The 16,748-nt window shown below is 42.0% G+C and overlaps 1 protein-coding gene across 9 annotated transcripts in view; it reads left to right on the forward strand.

Moving 5' to 3' along the window:
- The window catches only part of TNIK (TRAF2 and NCK interacting kinase), a gene marked incomplete at both ends in the record, with an annotated part of 390,832 nt that overhangs the window by 275,077 nt on the left and 99,007 nt on the right, over positions 1-16,748 (forward strand). For all 9 annotated transcript variants that reach the window (XM_084231409.1, XM_084231410.1, XM_084231414.1 and 6 more), the window contains 4 exons: positions 1,763-1,817; positions 3,850-3,928; positions 11,790-11,965; positions 16,552-16,618. In XM_084231409.1, the coding sequence (XP_084087535.1) occupies positions 1,763-1,817; positions 3,850-3,928; positions 11,790-11,965; positions 16,552-16,618 (377 nt within the window). The remainder of the gene's footprint in view (positions 1-1,762; positions 1,818-3,849; positions 3,929-11,789; positions 11,966-16,551; positions 16,619-16,748) is intronic.

The following is a 16,748-nucleotide window of genomic DNA, read 5'->3' on the forward strand; positions in this document are numbered from 1 at the left end:
TTGTTCCATTCATAGAAGTACTTGGAATCTAAGGACCAATTTCTCGCCAGTTATCCCCAGTAGAACTCAAAACTTGAAACATTTATATGAACATGGTAGCAGGTTCACCAGGTGCTCTGCCCACCTGGTCTAAGGTGGATTGTACTTTAGGCAAGACGCTAGTTCCCCTGGACAATCCCCTTGATTTTTATGTGCTCTGTCGATTTTTCAGTGGCCTGACTGCCATTCAAGGATGTTGATCAGATTAGTTCTTGGGAATGGCACAGCAAAGATTTCATAGTTCTCCTCCAGTTATTTCTCCTTTTCATATGGCCTTGAGGTTTGTTTTATGGCAATTACGGGAAAAATAAACTGATCTCTTCTAATCTGAGTGAGGTTACAGGTACAAATTTGAAATAATGTATGACACAAACCTGCATTTAAGATGAAAGTAGGGTGAGAGTTTGTATCAGAATTTGCACCAGTGAGTCAAATTTCGCATTGTGTTTTCTTGCCAATCTACTGGGAAGCTAAAACACTAGGCATCTTTTGGGGGGTTTCTAACCTGGTTTTCCCCATCTCATGATTCACCCTCCTCTGTGAATATTTACATACTATTGCACTATAGACACAGAATGGGGGAGAAACATATTGTTAGTGATGAAGATTATACAGGCAGAGGTGATGTTAGCCAAAAAAAATTCTGATAAGAGTGTAAAAGTCATTCTGGGCATAAGAAACAATATAAGGATACAAGGATTCTATTTTGTGTATTAGTTTACTTACAAGATGACAGGTATTGTTCACTCATTCAACAAACATTGAGCACCTGCTACTGAGCTCAGCTGTAAGGGCTGGAAATACATTAGTCAATGCCATCATCAGAAAGTTTCCTGGTCTTATTAAGTTAAACCATGTGAAATTGCTGTTTTAAAGGTTAAAAATAATTGCATATAAATACACATCTATTATATGATCCAGCCATTCCACTCGTAAGTATGTTCTTTAAAGAAATAAAAGCATACATGCACACAAGGACTTGTTATGGGAATGTTTATAGCAGTTTTATTTGTAATAGGTGGAGCTGGAAACAATCCAGATGTCCTTCAGCAAGTAAATGGATAAACTGTGGTAGCTCTATCAAATGGAACACTTTTAGCAATAAAAAGGAATAAATTATTGATAAACTACAGCTTAGGTGGACCTTAAATACATTATGCTAAATGAAAGAAACTGGATGATTTCATTTATATAAAACTTTGGAAGATGCACACTAATCCATAGTGACAGAAAGCAGATCAGTGGTTGCCGTAGAACAAGAAGAGGGTTTGGGGACCGTAAGGCAGGAGGATGAAACTACAATGGAGAAGTGAGTCCTTTTGAGGTGATGGTAGTTTCGTCGGTGTATATGTATGTCAACCCTTATTGAATGGTACACTTAAATGTGCACAATTTATTGCCTGACAGTTTTCTCTCAGTGAAAGTGTTACAGTCAAATTTAGTCAAATTCTGTAGAGTTTAATCAATAGATAAAACTTTTAGACATCTTATATGCATTCCTCATATATCTATTGAAAGCGTGCTATGTGTCAGGCTTCATAAAAGGTATTGTCATTGAAAAACTGAATGTTGTTCATGGTTTAAGCTTAGTGACTGAAGTAAGTTTGGAAAGAGACAACCTAATGGCTTTCCCACAGGCCATGCTGCAGCAATTACTGGCTTTAACTGAGTTATCCTTTGTTGCCTGAATTTATGCATGTGCACCGCCTCCCTTCTTTTTCAGAGTGACTTGTGGTCTTTGGGAATCACCGCCATCGAGATGGCAGAAGGTGCTCCCCGTAAGTACCTTCCTCTGGTGGCTGTGGGGCTGGTCTGCTCTGTGGGTACTGGAGGCTCCGTGCCAGGAGCTGCAGTTGCTTTACTTCTGCTACACCGAGCCCTGCATGGATCCCAGCTGGCATATTTAGAAAGCAGAATCATCTTAAATCAACCAGGAATTCATTCATTTCAGAGTGGTTTGAGGATCATGTATTTAGGAAGAAGAAAAGAAAGAAAAGGAAGCAGACATCCCTGTTTGTTTCACAGATGCAGTGTAGAGTTTATCTTTGAGCTACTCTTTACCTGACATAAAAATGAGACCAACCCACAAAGACTCCAATTAAAGATACACAGCCAAATTTCAGTGCAAACACATGAACTCGGTCACTTTCACTCCTCTTAAAATCCTGATACTTAGATTTTCTGAGTTCCCTGCTGTTATTTGAGGCAGAGTGGCTGGATCTGGCCATCTGGAGAGCCTCTCAAAGTCCTTGGGGTCTGGCGAGCTACAAAGGGAGCTGTAAGCACCTCTGCCAGACCTATGGCAGCCACGAGAATGCACCACCTAGGAAAAGTGTTTCACAGACCTCCCCAAGGAAGCACAAATGACCATGGGCTGCACTGGCACCAGAAGCTGTACCCCTGAAACCCACTCACAGCTGGGACCCAACACCCACCCCTACCTGGAACTCACAGGCCTCCTTTGGCAACAGCTTTTACTCAAGTGTCCTCAGTGATGTTGCCAGCCCTCCTTAGAGGCCGTACATTTTAGCACCCTGACACCTATTTTTTCTCCTTCTCTGCTTCACTAGGGCTTTCTCTTGCTCACCTGGCAATTCAAGAATTCTCCCAGCCTTCACTGGTTCCTCTTGTATTTCTTCCACGCAAGAATTTTTTCCCCCATAATAGCCTCTCATGTTTAATACCACCTTAGTCTCTGCTTTTCAGATGGCCCAGGCCAAAACAAGCCCCTTATTTGAGGCACAGGTTGTTATTTTCATATAACTTTTTAGCTTCTAGTTATTGTTGTCTTTTGATTTCTCACTTTAGAGTTGGTAGAATTCATCTGTAGCATTGATTTGAGTCTGCAGATCAATTGAATGCATCTGTAGATTGGATTTTGTGAATAAAACACCCCTCATCCACATACTAATAGGTATTTATAAATCAGAAACACAATATATTGCAGTCTTTAAACCAGTCTATCATTCTTGATAAGTAGTTGACTGGACAAAAAATGAACTTCTATGCACAGAAAACTTTAGCTCTCAGGAATAATATATTCTTATTTTAGGCACAAAGTAAAAGATATTCCCAGATGTTTGAAAGTAAACTAGTGAAATATTTTGATTAAAATAAGAATGTCTCAGTGTTTTTACTATAAATGATTATATTGTGTTTTTAAGATGAGATATTTTCATCACTTTTTGAGCCAGAATCTCTGCCTTAATCCTTCCATCTTCCTGATGCCAGTGAATAAAACCAAACCAAGCCAAAATAAAACAACAGAAATGAAAGGAATAAACTCCAACCTGAAGCCTGAAAAACCATTTTCAGAGTACTTGAAAACAGAGAATGGTGTAGTACAACAACTTACTTAGATAACATTCCATTTGAATGAACGTGCAGTAAATAAGAACTAGGCCTTCGATTATCAGTATCATTTATCATAAGACTTAGATTTTCACTAATTAAAAATAACTTATAGTTGTTACCTTGATGTTGATTGCTTCGCACTTACATGGTTATTTACAGTAAAGCCAAAGTTGTTGATTCTCCAAGTTTCCTTAAAGATGAAGTAGAAATGTTAACAGTCTCTAGTTGAGATGTGTTCTTTTTGAGAAGGTTCCTGAAATTAGACATCAGGTCTTTTAAGTGCTCACGAAATGGTAGCTTTGCCAATCACTGGCTACTCATAGGTCGTGTGTGGACTCCAGCAGCGTTAGCTGCATAGCTAGGATGGACTTGGCCATAAAGCAGTATTTCTGGATCACTCAGGATGGTCATGTCCTCCCTCCTAACTGGAGCTTCCCTTATTTTGCTGTCTTGCAGCTCTCTGTGACATGCACCCCATGCGAGCCCTCTTCCTCATTCCCCGGAACCCAGCGCCTCGGCTGAAGTCTAAGAAATGGTGAGTTTGGATTTTGGCGTTTTGCAGGTCTAAGGGCACGATTTTTCTGGAATTCTTTTGGATGCCTTCAAATCCTTAGGACCTCCTGACAGGATTAAACTAACGTATACTAGACGTGGCAAGTGATTTTCCAGATGCTGCCCTATGTACATATTGTTTGCCTGTCAACCCAGCTTGTCTTTTCCCCCGCCCCTTCCAGGTAAGCAGCTACTAGTTAAAATAGTAAGGATGCTCTTTAACTTGTCACCCCAAGCAGTGACTTTTCTGACAACACAGATCATAGTTCCATGAGTCAGAGAATACCGGCCTTTCTTCTGTCGCATAAGTCACTGCTTTCTGATGTGCATACACATACCTGTGAAATCATTTCACTTCTCTGTGTGTAAACTGGTAATTTTTGTCTTTATTATTGTTTTTTCTTTATTGTGGTGATACTAGTGTATTTTAGGCATGATACAATCTTTCCATTTAATAAACTTATTCACATAAAAAAGTATCATTTTAACTAGTGACTACTGTTGGTATAGGATGGTATAGGGCATAGTAAAATATGATTGCATGGGATAGACTGAAGTTTGGAAAACAGATGACTACAGGATAGGCCAGATGTTGGGCTTCTGACTTTTTTTGTGTAAGTCTCTGAAGGTCTTTGTAGCTTGTCAATCTGTAAGGGAAATCTCTCGCTCTCACCTTTTCCCCCTGGATGTGGTGTATCCTCCCTGGTACCTTCTTGAATTCTTATTCCCCTTGCAAAGGGGCCAGTCTCTGCATCATCTGTGATCTGCCCTTTTCTAGACACATGTTCTGGGTCATTAGCACATGAGGGGGCAAGACCCTCCTGCTCCTTTTCATACTGCTTCATGATCAGGCCCTTGACGAGGCCCTTTGTGTTGGAGAACAATCTCCATAGAACCCTGGTAAAACGAGAGAAAGGCGTACTGTGCAGAGGAGAGGAGGCGGCCAGAAAAGAGACAACAGCCTCAGTTGCTGGAGGAGAGAGTGAGGTTGCTATTGGTAACCATCCAGCCACCGCCTTCTGCCCCTCCTCCTCTCTCGAGGGTCACTGTGGTGTGAGACAAGCATCCGCTCCCCAGCAACAGCCTTCTATTGGGCACTGGCACAGCATGTGATGGGGAAGTGCACCTGAAGGCTTTTTCCTCTCTATCCCTGGAACAGACTCCCTGGGAGTCCTGCTTCTGTGCCCTGAGCATCAAGCAAACCCTCCACCCTGTTTCTGCTTGTCCTCAGTGCCGGGCCTCCCACAGGACTTGCTGTCTCCAGTGGGCTTCCTCCCTGTACCCATCCGCCTCTCTCCTCCCTTCACTGATGCTGGACAGATGTCTCCAGCTCTCCCGCAGAGGACAGACTGGTCATTCATGCAGGTGTTTTGTTCAATAAACCCAATGTGGCCACACCCCGTGTTTCAGAAATATATGCATTAATTGCCAACTTTCAGAAACGAGGTGACGGAGCATTAGATTTCTGGCCCTAAGTGCAGAAGGGCAGCAGTCCTGCCCCGCTGAGGTCTCCAGCTCCCTCTCAGGGCACGAGATCGTCCCTCTGCCCCAGTTGCCACGCTCTCCAGACCAGAAGCCAGAGTGTGGACCCCTCGCTTGGCCTGTTTCCCTCCCAGCCCCGACCTGCTTGGCTGCCCTTTCTGTGACCCCTCAGAGAAATTGGGAAAATACAGGCTAACTTTCCTGCTTGAAACCTCTGACCATGAGCACTAAGGTCAGTCTGGGAATAGTGGGGAGAGGGGCCTGGCTACTCCTTCACCTCCCGCTCCCTCCTTGCTCGCCCCTGCCTGAATCAGAAGGAAACCCAGTGAGAGGCACAAGGCCATGCTGCTGGACAGGACACGGAAAAAGAAAAGTGTCCCTTGTGAGTGAAGTGCCACAGGTCATGTGGTGCGGTTCCCACTTCTCTGCAGTAGAATTCTAGAGTACTTTGTCTTGAACAACCAGATCAAAAGCGATTTGAAATAAATTAGGGTTTGGGCCTCCCCGGTGGCGCAGCGGTTGAGCGCTGGGTTGCGAAGCTGCCCGCAGCCTCTGCAGCGCCGGTTCGATCCCCGGCTGCTCCCTGGCCACCAGAGGAGGGTCCCACATGGCGCGCAGACCTCTCCTGCCGCCCGCTGCTCCCCTCAGCAGTGTACTTCGGTCCTTCTGCCTGCTCTGCTCCCCGCTCTGGCTCTGGTGAATTCTCTCACCCTCCCACACTTCTGACTGTACCCAGTGCTTGTATAAATAAAATAAATAAATAAAAATCTTAAAAAAAAAAAAAGTTAATTCTTTAAAAAAAAAAAAGAAATAAATTAGGGTTTGCTTTAATATGCTCTAGTGCTCAAGAGGAAGTGAATCATCTTGTTTATTTTCCTTTATTTTTAAAGAGAGGATCCTGCTCCACAACCCAAAGAAACAAAATTTAAAAATGTTTTTTTGTATCCATCTGTTTTCTACCTCAATGTCATCCAGTGAAGTGAAGAACTCTCAGTGCACATACTAATTTACCACCAAAGTGGGTGCCATGGTGCTGAGACAGGCCAGGACCTCTTCATTGTAAGCTTTCCGTGGAGGGTCATTTCCAGCTAATATTACTGAATCTACAACATACAAGGCACACAGGCCTATATATGTTGTACACTCAAATATTTAACTGTGGGGTATAAATTTAAGATGTATAGATAAAGACAGGTGCTAAATAGACATTAATTTAACCTTCACCATAGTCCTGGTGGACTGATGCTCTGAGTCCCTAGTTTCTAGATGAGAGACTGAGACTTGGGCAGGCCATGCTCCTGCCTCCATTTGGCCTCTTAAGTTTCCCGGTTAAAGTGGTAGAGGAGGAACTGTGCTGGTCTCTTAGGTGAAAATTTTCTCCTTGTACCTTAGTATTTTGCTGTGTGAAGACAGGAAAGCACTCCCTTACCCCTCAACCAGGAATCAGGCCCCGCCCTCTCCCAGCAGTGTGATGAGGAGAGGCCTTAGCGCCGAGGAAGGCATGAGGTCAGGGCTCCATTCAGTGCCCAGGGGTTCAGCCACTTCATAATGAGGAGCAATTAACGTTGGTGGATTCAGAGAAAGAATCACAGGAGACCAAGGATGCTCTCACTCTCTGTCTATGTCACCACCAGAACAGTCAGGTGAGACTCTCGTTTCATTTCCTGGCTCTATGCCTGATTGGAGTTGACCCGCATGGGTAAGCCATGGCCTTTAGAAGATCCCCCCATCCCTTCCCTCAGGTATATGCTCACCTGCACTGTCATGCCCGCGCGCGTATGCTCACTGCCTCCCTTCTCTCCAGGAATTCCTTCCTTCCTACAAAAAATGGTGCATCGTGTTCTTTTCACATATCCTTTAACTGTGAACTTGCCACAGAGGCAAGGCAGCATTCTCTTGACATCATTAGAAAAATCATAACTGCAAGAGGATCAGGCTGCCCTGGCCGTGCTGCCTCGTGCCCTAGAGGAAGACTGGGCATGTGGGGAGTGACTTGGTGTCCAGTGTCTTGAGCTCACCATCGCGAGAGCCGGCCTGGAAGCCTGGCTGCAACTTTTACTCTAGCGCTTGCAGCCGCCCCTGTGACTGGATGAAAATACCAGTTCTGATTCTTGCTGCGTTGTCAGGCATTTTTGTTTTAAGAAATGGCAAAGTTCTTTTGGTGTGTCTCTGTCCTAAATATATCAGAGAGGATGCAAATATCAAAATATATTTCAAATAGGCTGGATGTGCTTATAGATGTGGACTGCGGAATTGATGAAAACCAAAGCAAAACCTGCTACACAAACTTTCTGTTAGGCTCTTGGTTTTCACATAGTCTCCTTAGATATAACAGTGCTATTGATTTCTTCCTACTAACCTATCTAAATATTTGAGAAGTAATTTCTTAAAGACTACTATACAGTAAATCTCACTTAACATCATTGAGAGGATCTTGGAAGCCAAGACTTAAGCAAAATTATATCTAAGAAAAGCAGGTCTTCAAATAAAATCTTGTTTCATTCAGGATTCGCCTGGATTGTTTTATCCTCATGAATATTATAACAAGATGACGTTGAACCCTCACATATTACGGTAACGGCTGTAGCCTGTAGATCAACAAAAGTGGGGAAAATAAACTTTTGGTCTCTGCTTCCAGCACTAAAGACAACCATTGTCATTGTGGGAACAATGCTAATAATAGCAAACACACGTGACATTTATGATGTAACATACACTGTCCTAATTATTTTACATAAATTGATTTGTTTAATTATCATAACAGTCTTTTGCAATAAGTAATAATGCTATCCCCATCTTGCAGCCAGGGAAACCAAGGCACAGAAATAATTTGCCCAAAGTCACATGGTTAGTGAGTGATGGACCTAAGTGGAGAGGTAGCTCTGGAAAATAGCACAGGGAAATTGCAAATTTTACAGGTCAAATTGCATTTAGGAGGTCCGATGATTACCATAAACTTTAAGCCAGGCTGGTTATATAACAATCTTTTAATTAATGTAACAATCTTTTAGGCATTTTTAATTCCTCTAACGCAATTTAACATATAAACAGGGAAAATCTGGGAAGATAAAGTGTTCATTTACACTGGTATTGAAACTGGTGCCTCAGACTCCAAGCACCAGCTACGAACATTTATCTTTCCATGCCAACCCTTGGGAAATTAGTTTTCCTAATCTGAGGCATTTTTTTAAGAGACAGAACTAAATTATTGGCAGTCAATAAAGTTATATAAATGTACTTTAAGCCCATTAGACTGCTCAGCAAATAGTCAGCTGGTACTCAACACAGGTGAAGTGTTTTTACTTTTAATTAAATGTGTAATTAATCATATTGATTCTTTGGTCACAGTGACTTTTTAAAAAGAGATAATGCATCTTTCTTTGAAGACTTGTGTTCAGTAAGCATTATTATTTTCTCTTCAAAAAGTACCATTTGAAAACTCGGGATGCTTCTCCAGCTTTGGACTATGGCACATCTTGGTCCTTCCTTTGGGCTGAGACATCCCTAGAATATCTCCGAGGCCCCCTCCCACCAGGAGAGAGGCTGGAAAAAGGACTCTGCGTGATAGCTGGTTCCATTAAACTCCTCAAGCACTATCTCATCCTGGAGATTTCTGCGACTTATTTTAGGTGTCAGGTTTGAAGAATGGCTCATACAGTCTATTAAGTCTGGATCTCATTTTTAAATTGGGTGTGATTTCTTTTATTTATCATCCTCTAATTAATAGTTGTGCACTTTATAAAAAGCAAGCATTTCCTTTTACTCGCAAACAGGAAAAAGAAAACTGCTATTTGCATTTCTCATGAATATTTAATAGCTTTCTGTCTTAATGTGTTTTGTTTTCATCTTTATAATACTGATTTTCTATCTAGAAAAGCACCATGTGGAGTTTGTCTATTTCTTTATGTTTTCTCTTCAGTATATTTCTTCGGAGAGTCCATTATTTCTTTTTTCTTTTCTTTTTTTTTTTTTTTTTTTGGCAAGTTCTCTCCTTAGACATGTGTGCCTCCACAGCTTTGAGCTGAGAAAGAAATCCTATTAAATAATGTCTGCTCTCCAAGCCTCCCTGTGACCCTCAAAAGCACAGATTTGAAGGTAGCCAGAATACAGCTTTGCCTACACGCTCATCTGATTCCTACCCATGCACGCGTTCCTTCATTAGACACACAAGGTCAGGCAATGCATTCATGAGACAACACTCACGCTCTGGAGAGTTTCCACTGAGATAGGAGAAGGGGTCCAGGCGTAGGACTTGGCAGGGAGAGGCCATCCTGTCATTGCTGTTTCTCGTCCACCGTGCAGCTAGTCTCGGCTCATCTCAGCACCACCCTGAGCCTAGCAGGTTGCCTTTACTGCTCTGTAAAATAATGTTAAAACTTGAACATAGCTTAGGAGTTTAGGGTGGAGAAGGTAACATAATCAATTACTTTACAAACAGCATAATGTGAGATACTGCTCTGACCTGGGCAGAAGTGGGGGTACTGCAGGCATTAGTGCCCTCTCCTGTTTTTTTTTTTTTAATTCATTCATTTTAACTGAGGTAACACTGGGGTATCCCTATCAGGTATTACTACCATAGTGCACCACCACTGACTCCCCTCATAAACCAGTGTGATTCACTCAATCCCAGTTCTTCCGAGCCCTCTGCTACCCCTTAACCCCTTGGTGTCTCAGTTCTGTAGTCAGCTATCAAGTCAGCTTGTCTTTATCTAATTATTAATTCAGTTACTTTATATTCTACAAAATTTGTGACATCTTCTGATATTTTTCTTTCTTCTTCTGACTTATTTTGCTTAACAATATGCTTTCAGGCTCCATCCATGTTGCTGCAAATAACACAGGTTGATCTTTTTCGATCGCTGAGTAGTAGTCCACTGTCTATGTACCACATCTTCTCGATCCACTCATCTGTTCTGGAACATTTAGTTGTTTCCATAGTTTAGCTATAGTAAATAGTGCTGCAATAAACATGAGCGTGCAAGCTTCTTTTTTATTTAGTGTTTTGAATTTTTTGGATAGATGCCTAGGAGCGGAATCTTGAAGAATCTTGAAGATTGTGTTGTTAGCATTAAGCTTGTTGAGGACGCCTTTCAGGCTGAAGGTGTATATATGCATAATCTTCTGGGAAGCTTGGGAAAACACTTGCTCCTGTAACACCACAGTGCTCCACAGGAGGGCCATGGAGAGCCCAGAATGGTTCCCTCCTGCTGAGTATGGGGTAGAGGGCAAGGTTTCATCAGTTTCTCCAAGGTCTCAGAGGAGCCTGGGGAAGGCATGCAGTAGAGTCGTGAACTTCTTTATGATACTGAACTATTTCTTGGAACTTTCAGAAAGGACCTGCGTGCCCAACTCATGAATCATGACTAAAGTCCATTAACTACGTCCACATTTGGGCTTATTGCCCTAATCACTGGTATGGTATCTCATCAGCTCTCTCCCTCATGCATCTCTAGCACAGGGTTTATCTTTGAGGAAATATTATCCTCTCAAGCGAGATAAATTTGTTTCTGGTCATGAACTTAGTTCCTTAAACCTTGTTTCCACGTCTTTGTGCTGATAGCAAATGTACACATACATTGTTTTTATTAATTGGAAAGCAAAGTTCAAAAGTGATTCTGAAATCACCAAATAAAAAATTTGTCTGATCAAGTTCACTGTATTATACATTTCTACAAAATGTACTCCCTGCTACCTACCCAACCTGGGGTTCACTTTTCCCCAGCTTGCATTTTCTGCCTTATTTTGGCAACTCACTTCACGGCCCCCTGGCATATAGTTTGCTCACTACCAGCATTAATTTTTCACTGATTTCCTACCCACCAAAATTGCCCTTTTCCATAATGATTTTCTTTAAATTCTTCTAAGGGGCCTCCCCTGGTGGTGCAGCGGTTGAGTGCTGGGTTGCAAGGCTGCCCGTAGCCTCTGCAGCGCCAGTTCGATCCCGGCCACCAGCAAGGGTCCCACCAAAGAAAGAAAGAAAGCCACAAAAATAAATTCTTCTAAGGCCTCACTCTGGTTTCCTCATTCACATAGACCTTCCAGCTATGATTTCCATGAAAGTTTTCCTTTCTTTGATTCCAACTGAATTATGTCTGATATTCTGTACAAGGTGCAAAAATGCATTCCTACATACAGCTCCCAAACCTTGCTGCAATTTTGTGTTGATGGTGCTGAACCCCATGTGCCCAGTAAAGGGCTACACACATTTGATGATCGGTTGGTTTTCAGGTTGGTTGACTTAACCTGTGTTGTTATTATTGTTGTGTTGTTGTTGTTGTTTTAATTCTGGCATTTCAGAAAATGTAAGTTTGTTTTCCTTTGGATTGTCCTTTTACCTGCACTTCCTTCTCTTTGTATGGCAGGTCCAAAAAATTCCAGTCATTTATTGAGAGCTGCTTGGTGAAGAACCACAGTCAGCGACCAGCAACAGAACAGCTGATGAAGCACCCATTCATCCGAGACCAGCCTAATGAACGGCAGGTCCGCATCCAACTCAAGGACCATATCGATAGAACAAAGAAGAAGCGAGGAGAGAAAGGTTAGAGCCACATTTGTATTTCAGCCAGGGAAACAAAAGATGGAGTAAGTCACGGCCTCTTGATGTATTGCGAGGTGACCACGGGGATCTCAAATGGGGCCTCATTATTCTTTAGTGTGGGGACTGAGTGCCTTTGAGATTGCAGCCTGTGGGCATCCGTGCAGTGAGACTGCCGAGATGGAATCGTTCATGAAAGAACAGAACTGCGAGAAATATTACCTTTTCCAGGCACTGAACAAAAAGTCATGTTGAGTGATACTATGAAGCGGTTTAATATGACAGGTGATTTGCTTAATTGAAATGAATATTCATGTTTAGAAGACTAAAAATTTACAAAGACAGACAACCTTAAAAAATCAAGTTGACATTTTTCTGTCCTGGCAGTCTTCAACATTTAAGTCGTTGTGCGCTGAGGCTCATTTCTAATTTAGTTATTTAAAGTCAGAATGAATTTTCTGAGAGTCGCAGGGATACAAGGGAGGTTGCTGGGCTTGCTACACAGAACATCGAATTTTTAGCTGCAAGATCATTTAACGCACTTGTTTATTTTATAGTTTCAAAATTTGTATCTGTTGTGACTCTAGCTTTTATTGTCATTTCATTGCATCATTAGAAAAGACATGAATCCAAACTTGGGGGTCCTGCATCGGGCCCTACTTGGTTGATTAGAGACTCTCCGCATAGAGGCAAAAGTGCACACCATCAGGGGCAGGTTTATGACTGGTTGGGAAGCGGGGTGTGAGGAGGAAAGAGTTCTCCTGGGTGGGAGCAGGGCAAGGTGTGGTTGCTGTCAGGGGGAACTGTGGTGAGGACGTGCTCACTGAGAGTCCCAGAGTGGAGAATTTGAGGAAGGCCAGTGATCAGGGATGGAAGGTCTTGGTGATGCGCTTTTTTTTTTTTAATAGAGGCATGTTTTATTTATTTGTTTGTTTTGTTTATGCAAGCACTGGGTACAGTCAGAAGTGTGGGAGGGTGAGAGAATTCACCAGAGCCAGAGCGGGGAGCAGAGCAGGCAGAAGGACCGAAGTACACTGCTGAGGGGAGCAGCGGGCGGCAGGAGAGGTCTGCGAGCCAAGTGGGACCCTCCTCCGGTGGCCAGGGAGCAGCCGGGGATCGAACCGGCGCTGCAGAGGCCGCGGGCAGCTTCGCAACCCAGCGCTCAACCGCTTTGCCACTGGGGAGGCCCTTGGTGATGCATTTTTTCTCACGTTTATCCTCTCCACCTTGCTCTTTCAGAGAGAGCAGTGGAGGGTATGGGCAGTATTTTTCCTTTACCTGTATCATGGGGAGGTGTGAGCTGGGACCCAGGGCTGGGGCAGGAGTCCTGTGTGGGAGTCAAACTAGGCTGGAGAGGAAAGGTCAGCAGAGGAAAGAAAAGAAATCCCCAGGCAAATTTCAAGGGAAAATTCCTTGTTCTGCAACCAGCCTAGGGAAATCAGGAAATTGTATGAGCAGGTTAAACTCATGAGTCTAAGCCTAAAAGGACCTCCAGTGTATGAAGTGGAGAGGCAGGAAGTGTCAGTCAGAACCCAAGGAGCTGGGAAGGCTGCAAGATGGAGGAAGGAGGCTTGAAAAAAATAGCCAAGTCAAAGTACAAAAACAGCCTGCGATTTTTTTACTGAACTGTTTATTAATGGTGCTTTTGGACCACTTCATGAGCATCAGAATTTTAAAAGAAATATTTTAGGGTGGTCTGTTAGTCTTACAACCATTAAAAGCCAAATTCTCTGAAAAAAGAAATTTATTGTATTATGGGTATGTAGAGTAAGTTATATGCTCATGCTTTTGTTTTCAGACTCAAATTTTGAGTTCAAATTCTAACTCTAATCCTTAATAATGATGTGAACTTACCCCAGTTTTCTCATCTTTAAAATAGAAGTGGGAGAATAACAACCACAATACAGCCTGGCAGTGTTGCTAAATTAAATGAGATAATACATGTAAATTGTTTAAATACAATGTTGCTCACAGATGATACATATTAGCTCTTCTTATGTAGACAATTCTTTGTTGACTTCTAATTTCTCAGTGTTATTCAGTTACTTTCTGAAAACTCATGCCCTTTCCGCCTCTGATCTGTGAGTAAAAATAGGTGAATTTGTTTTTACATTTGGGGGGGCACCAAATCTGGAATCTCTCAGCACTCGCTATCTCACAAAGATAGACTATCTATAATGCATTCATTCTCTGCAGAGTGGAAAAGTAAGGTTTTTGGTGTAGGTATACCCAAGAGTGATGTCGCAACTCTAGACTTAAAGCCACTCTCTATTTAGACTTAAAGAAACTTTCCTTTTGGCACCTGTTCCCACCCCTCCCAAGGTTACTGATTACATGTCATCTTGTTCCATTTTCTCAGTTTGATCAAATGGCTAAATTTGCTACTTCTAGTACTTTTCACTCTCTTAGTAGCTCCAAGACCAACTTTGAGAGACTCAGACAACTTTAACATACATTGTTTTATGATTTTGTAAAACTGATATTTTTTTTCTTATGATACGTTGACACATGCTAATTTAAATCAGCAAGATAAAAGCAATCAAAACAGATTCTGATGAGGTATTAAAGTAAAAGAGCCTAACAAATGAAGGTTTTTACCCCAGAGAGTAGAAGTAATTGGATTAATTGTGTGCTTCTTTTCCTTGCTGTAATTTTCTTAAATAGATAAAATTTCTGCACTTTGCTTTGAACTCTCTGTTGATTCATTTCAGGAAAGTTTGGAATATTAAACTTTCAATGTGGAATTTTAAAACACTTCTCAAAGGTGTTTTTTTTTTTTGGTGAAATAATACTTTAGAAATAAGTTGCCTGAAAACCTCATACTTATCTAAATATATGAAGCTAATATGTGATTTTAAAAAATATACGTGAATCCAGCACACAATTTGATTTCCTTTCATTGTGCTTTAAGTAGCTGATTAATATGGAAGGCCTGGTGTGGTTATGATCAAATTCAATAGTTCTCATCTGTGACTACTGCTTTCTGGTGGTAGCATGACCAAATTGCAGTTTCATTTTTTTTAAGATTTATTTATTTATGCATATAAGAACTGGGGTATACGCCAGAGGTGAGAGGATTCACCAGAGACAGAGTGGGGAACAGAACAGGTAGATCTACTGAAATACACTGCTGAGGGGAGCAGTAGGCCAGACAAGAGAGTTCTACAGTGCCATGTAGGTAGCTCCCTGGCTGGGGCTTAAACTCATGCTGCAGTGGCTGCAGTGGCTGCAGATAGCTTGATAGTGCTGAGTCTTAACCCCTTGCACCACCAGGAAGGCCCAGCTTCAGTTCATTTTTGAGGGTGAATAAATGTCTTAAAAGTTGTGTTACTAACCTACAGCTATGAAGAGCCCACAGTGATGTGGCATTCTCCCTTGCCCAAAGACTCCTCCAGAAGCTCCCTGTTGCCCACAGAAAAATATACTCTGCATGGAGTATATAAGGATCAGCAAACCATATCACACCTGCCAACCTTGCTGGCTCTTACTGCTTTTCTCACACCTACACATCTGGTCTTGCATGACTCATTGTTTCCTGAACATAGCATGCACTGTATTACTTTCAGCCTTACTTAGGTGATTTTGTTATTTGGAATGCCCTTTCCTCTGACTTTCAGAAGGGTCACTGACCTTCCAAAGCTCAGCTCCTTTCCTCCTGAAAGGCTTTGCTCTTCTCTTCCTCCATTATGACCAGTGCAGCGAGCTACTTCTTTCTCTGATATCTTACTGCCCTTTTTATGTGCTTCTATTTAGCATCTAATGTTCTGGAAAAAACACAAGTGTTAAGATGGAAAATTCTGGATTGAATTATGAATTCAAATCCTAGACTGACCTTTTATTAATGAGACAACATTGATCATACTATTTAACCTTTTATAATATACCTTTGCTTGAGAAATAGATATTATGTGAAAGGATTATAATGAGAAGTAAGTAAGAGAACATAGGTAAATTATCTAGCAAAACTGGCTAGACACCCAGTAAAGACAGATTGCGCTTGTTTATTTGATTCTGGTCTTCTCCAGAGCAAAAACTCTATCTTTTTCATTATTGCTTGTTAACTTGCTTAACATATTACTAAATTAAGTGAATGCTGCCAGTAGGTCAATCAGAACACATCTAACTATGTAATTTTAATAACACATGTTGTCAAAAGTTGCTTTCTGGTACTTGTCAAGACATATAAAGGCATTTGTGAGTTCATGTAAGCCATAATAAAGGTTGTTTTTTAAAAAAAATTATTGATACTGTCGAGAAGTTAACAGTGGACCAATTAAAGATGGTGGTCCTATAATGGGAGTCAACACAAAAGTTGTCAATTCCTTGTTTTCATGTTTGTGTGAATGCCAGGTATTAACGATAGGTATCAAAAGTCCGCTGGGATAGTCTCAGATGTGGTTCATTCTATGTCATTGCAGCTGGTGGGAACTATTGGGGTATAAGACAGAGGCTGGGGCTGTCCCAGCTCAGCGCTACTACAACTGGGTGTCATACATGGTGGAGTTTACTTACATATGAAACAAGGGGCTCTTGCTCCCCCCGGAGCTGAGGGTCAATGTGTGCACTAACATCCTGTGCTCTCCCTTCAGATGAGACAGAGTATGAGTACAGCGGCAGCGAGGAAGAAGAGGAGGACAATGACTCAGGAGAGCCCAGGTAGGCGGGCAGAAGCCATGTCTTTGGATTGTCCCCTTCTGAACTGTGTGTGAGTGAAATGCAGTCTTCTTTGGATTTATAGGTTCATTCATAAGAATCCAGCAGGGTGGTCTTACTTAATGTATTGTCC

This window comes from Talpa europaea (genome assembly GCF_964194135.1).
Source record: "Talpa europaea genome assembly, chromosome: 4".
Lineage (NCBI taxonomy): Eukaryota > Metazoa > Chordata > Mammalia > Eulipotyphla > Talpidae > Talpa > Talpa europaea.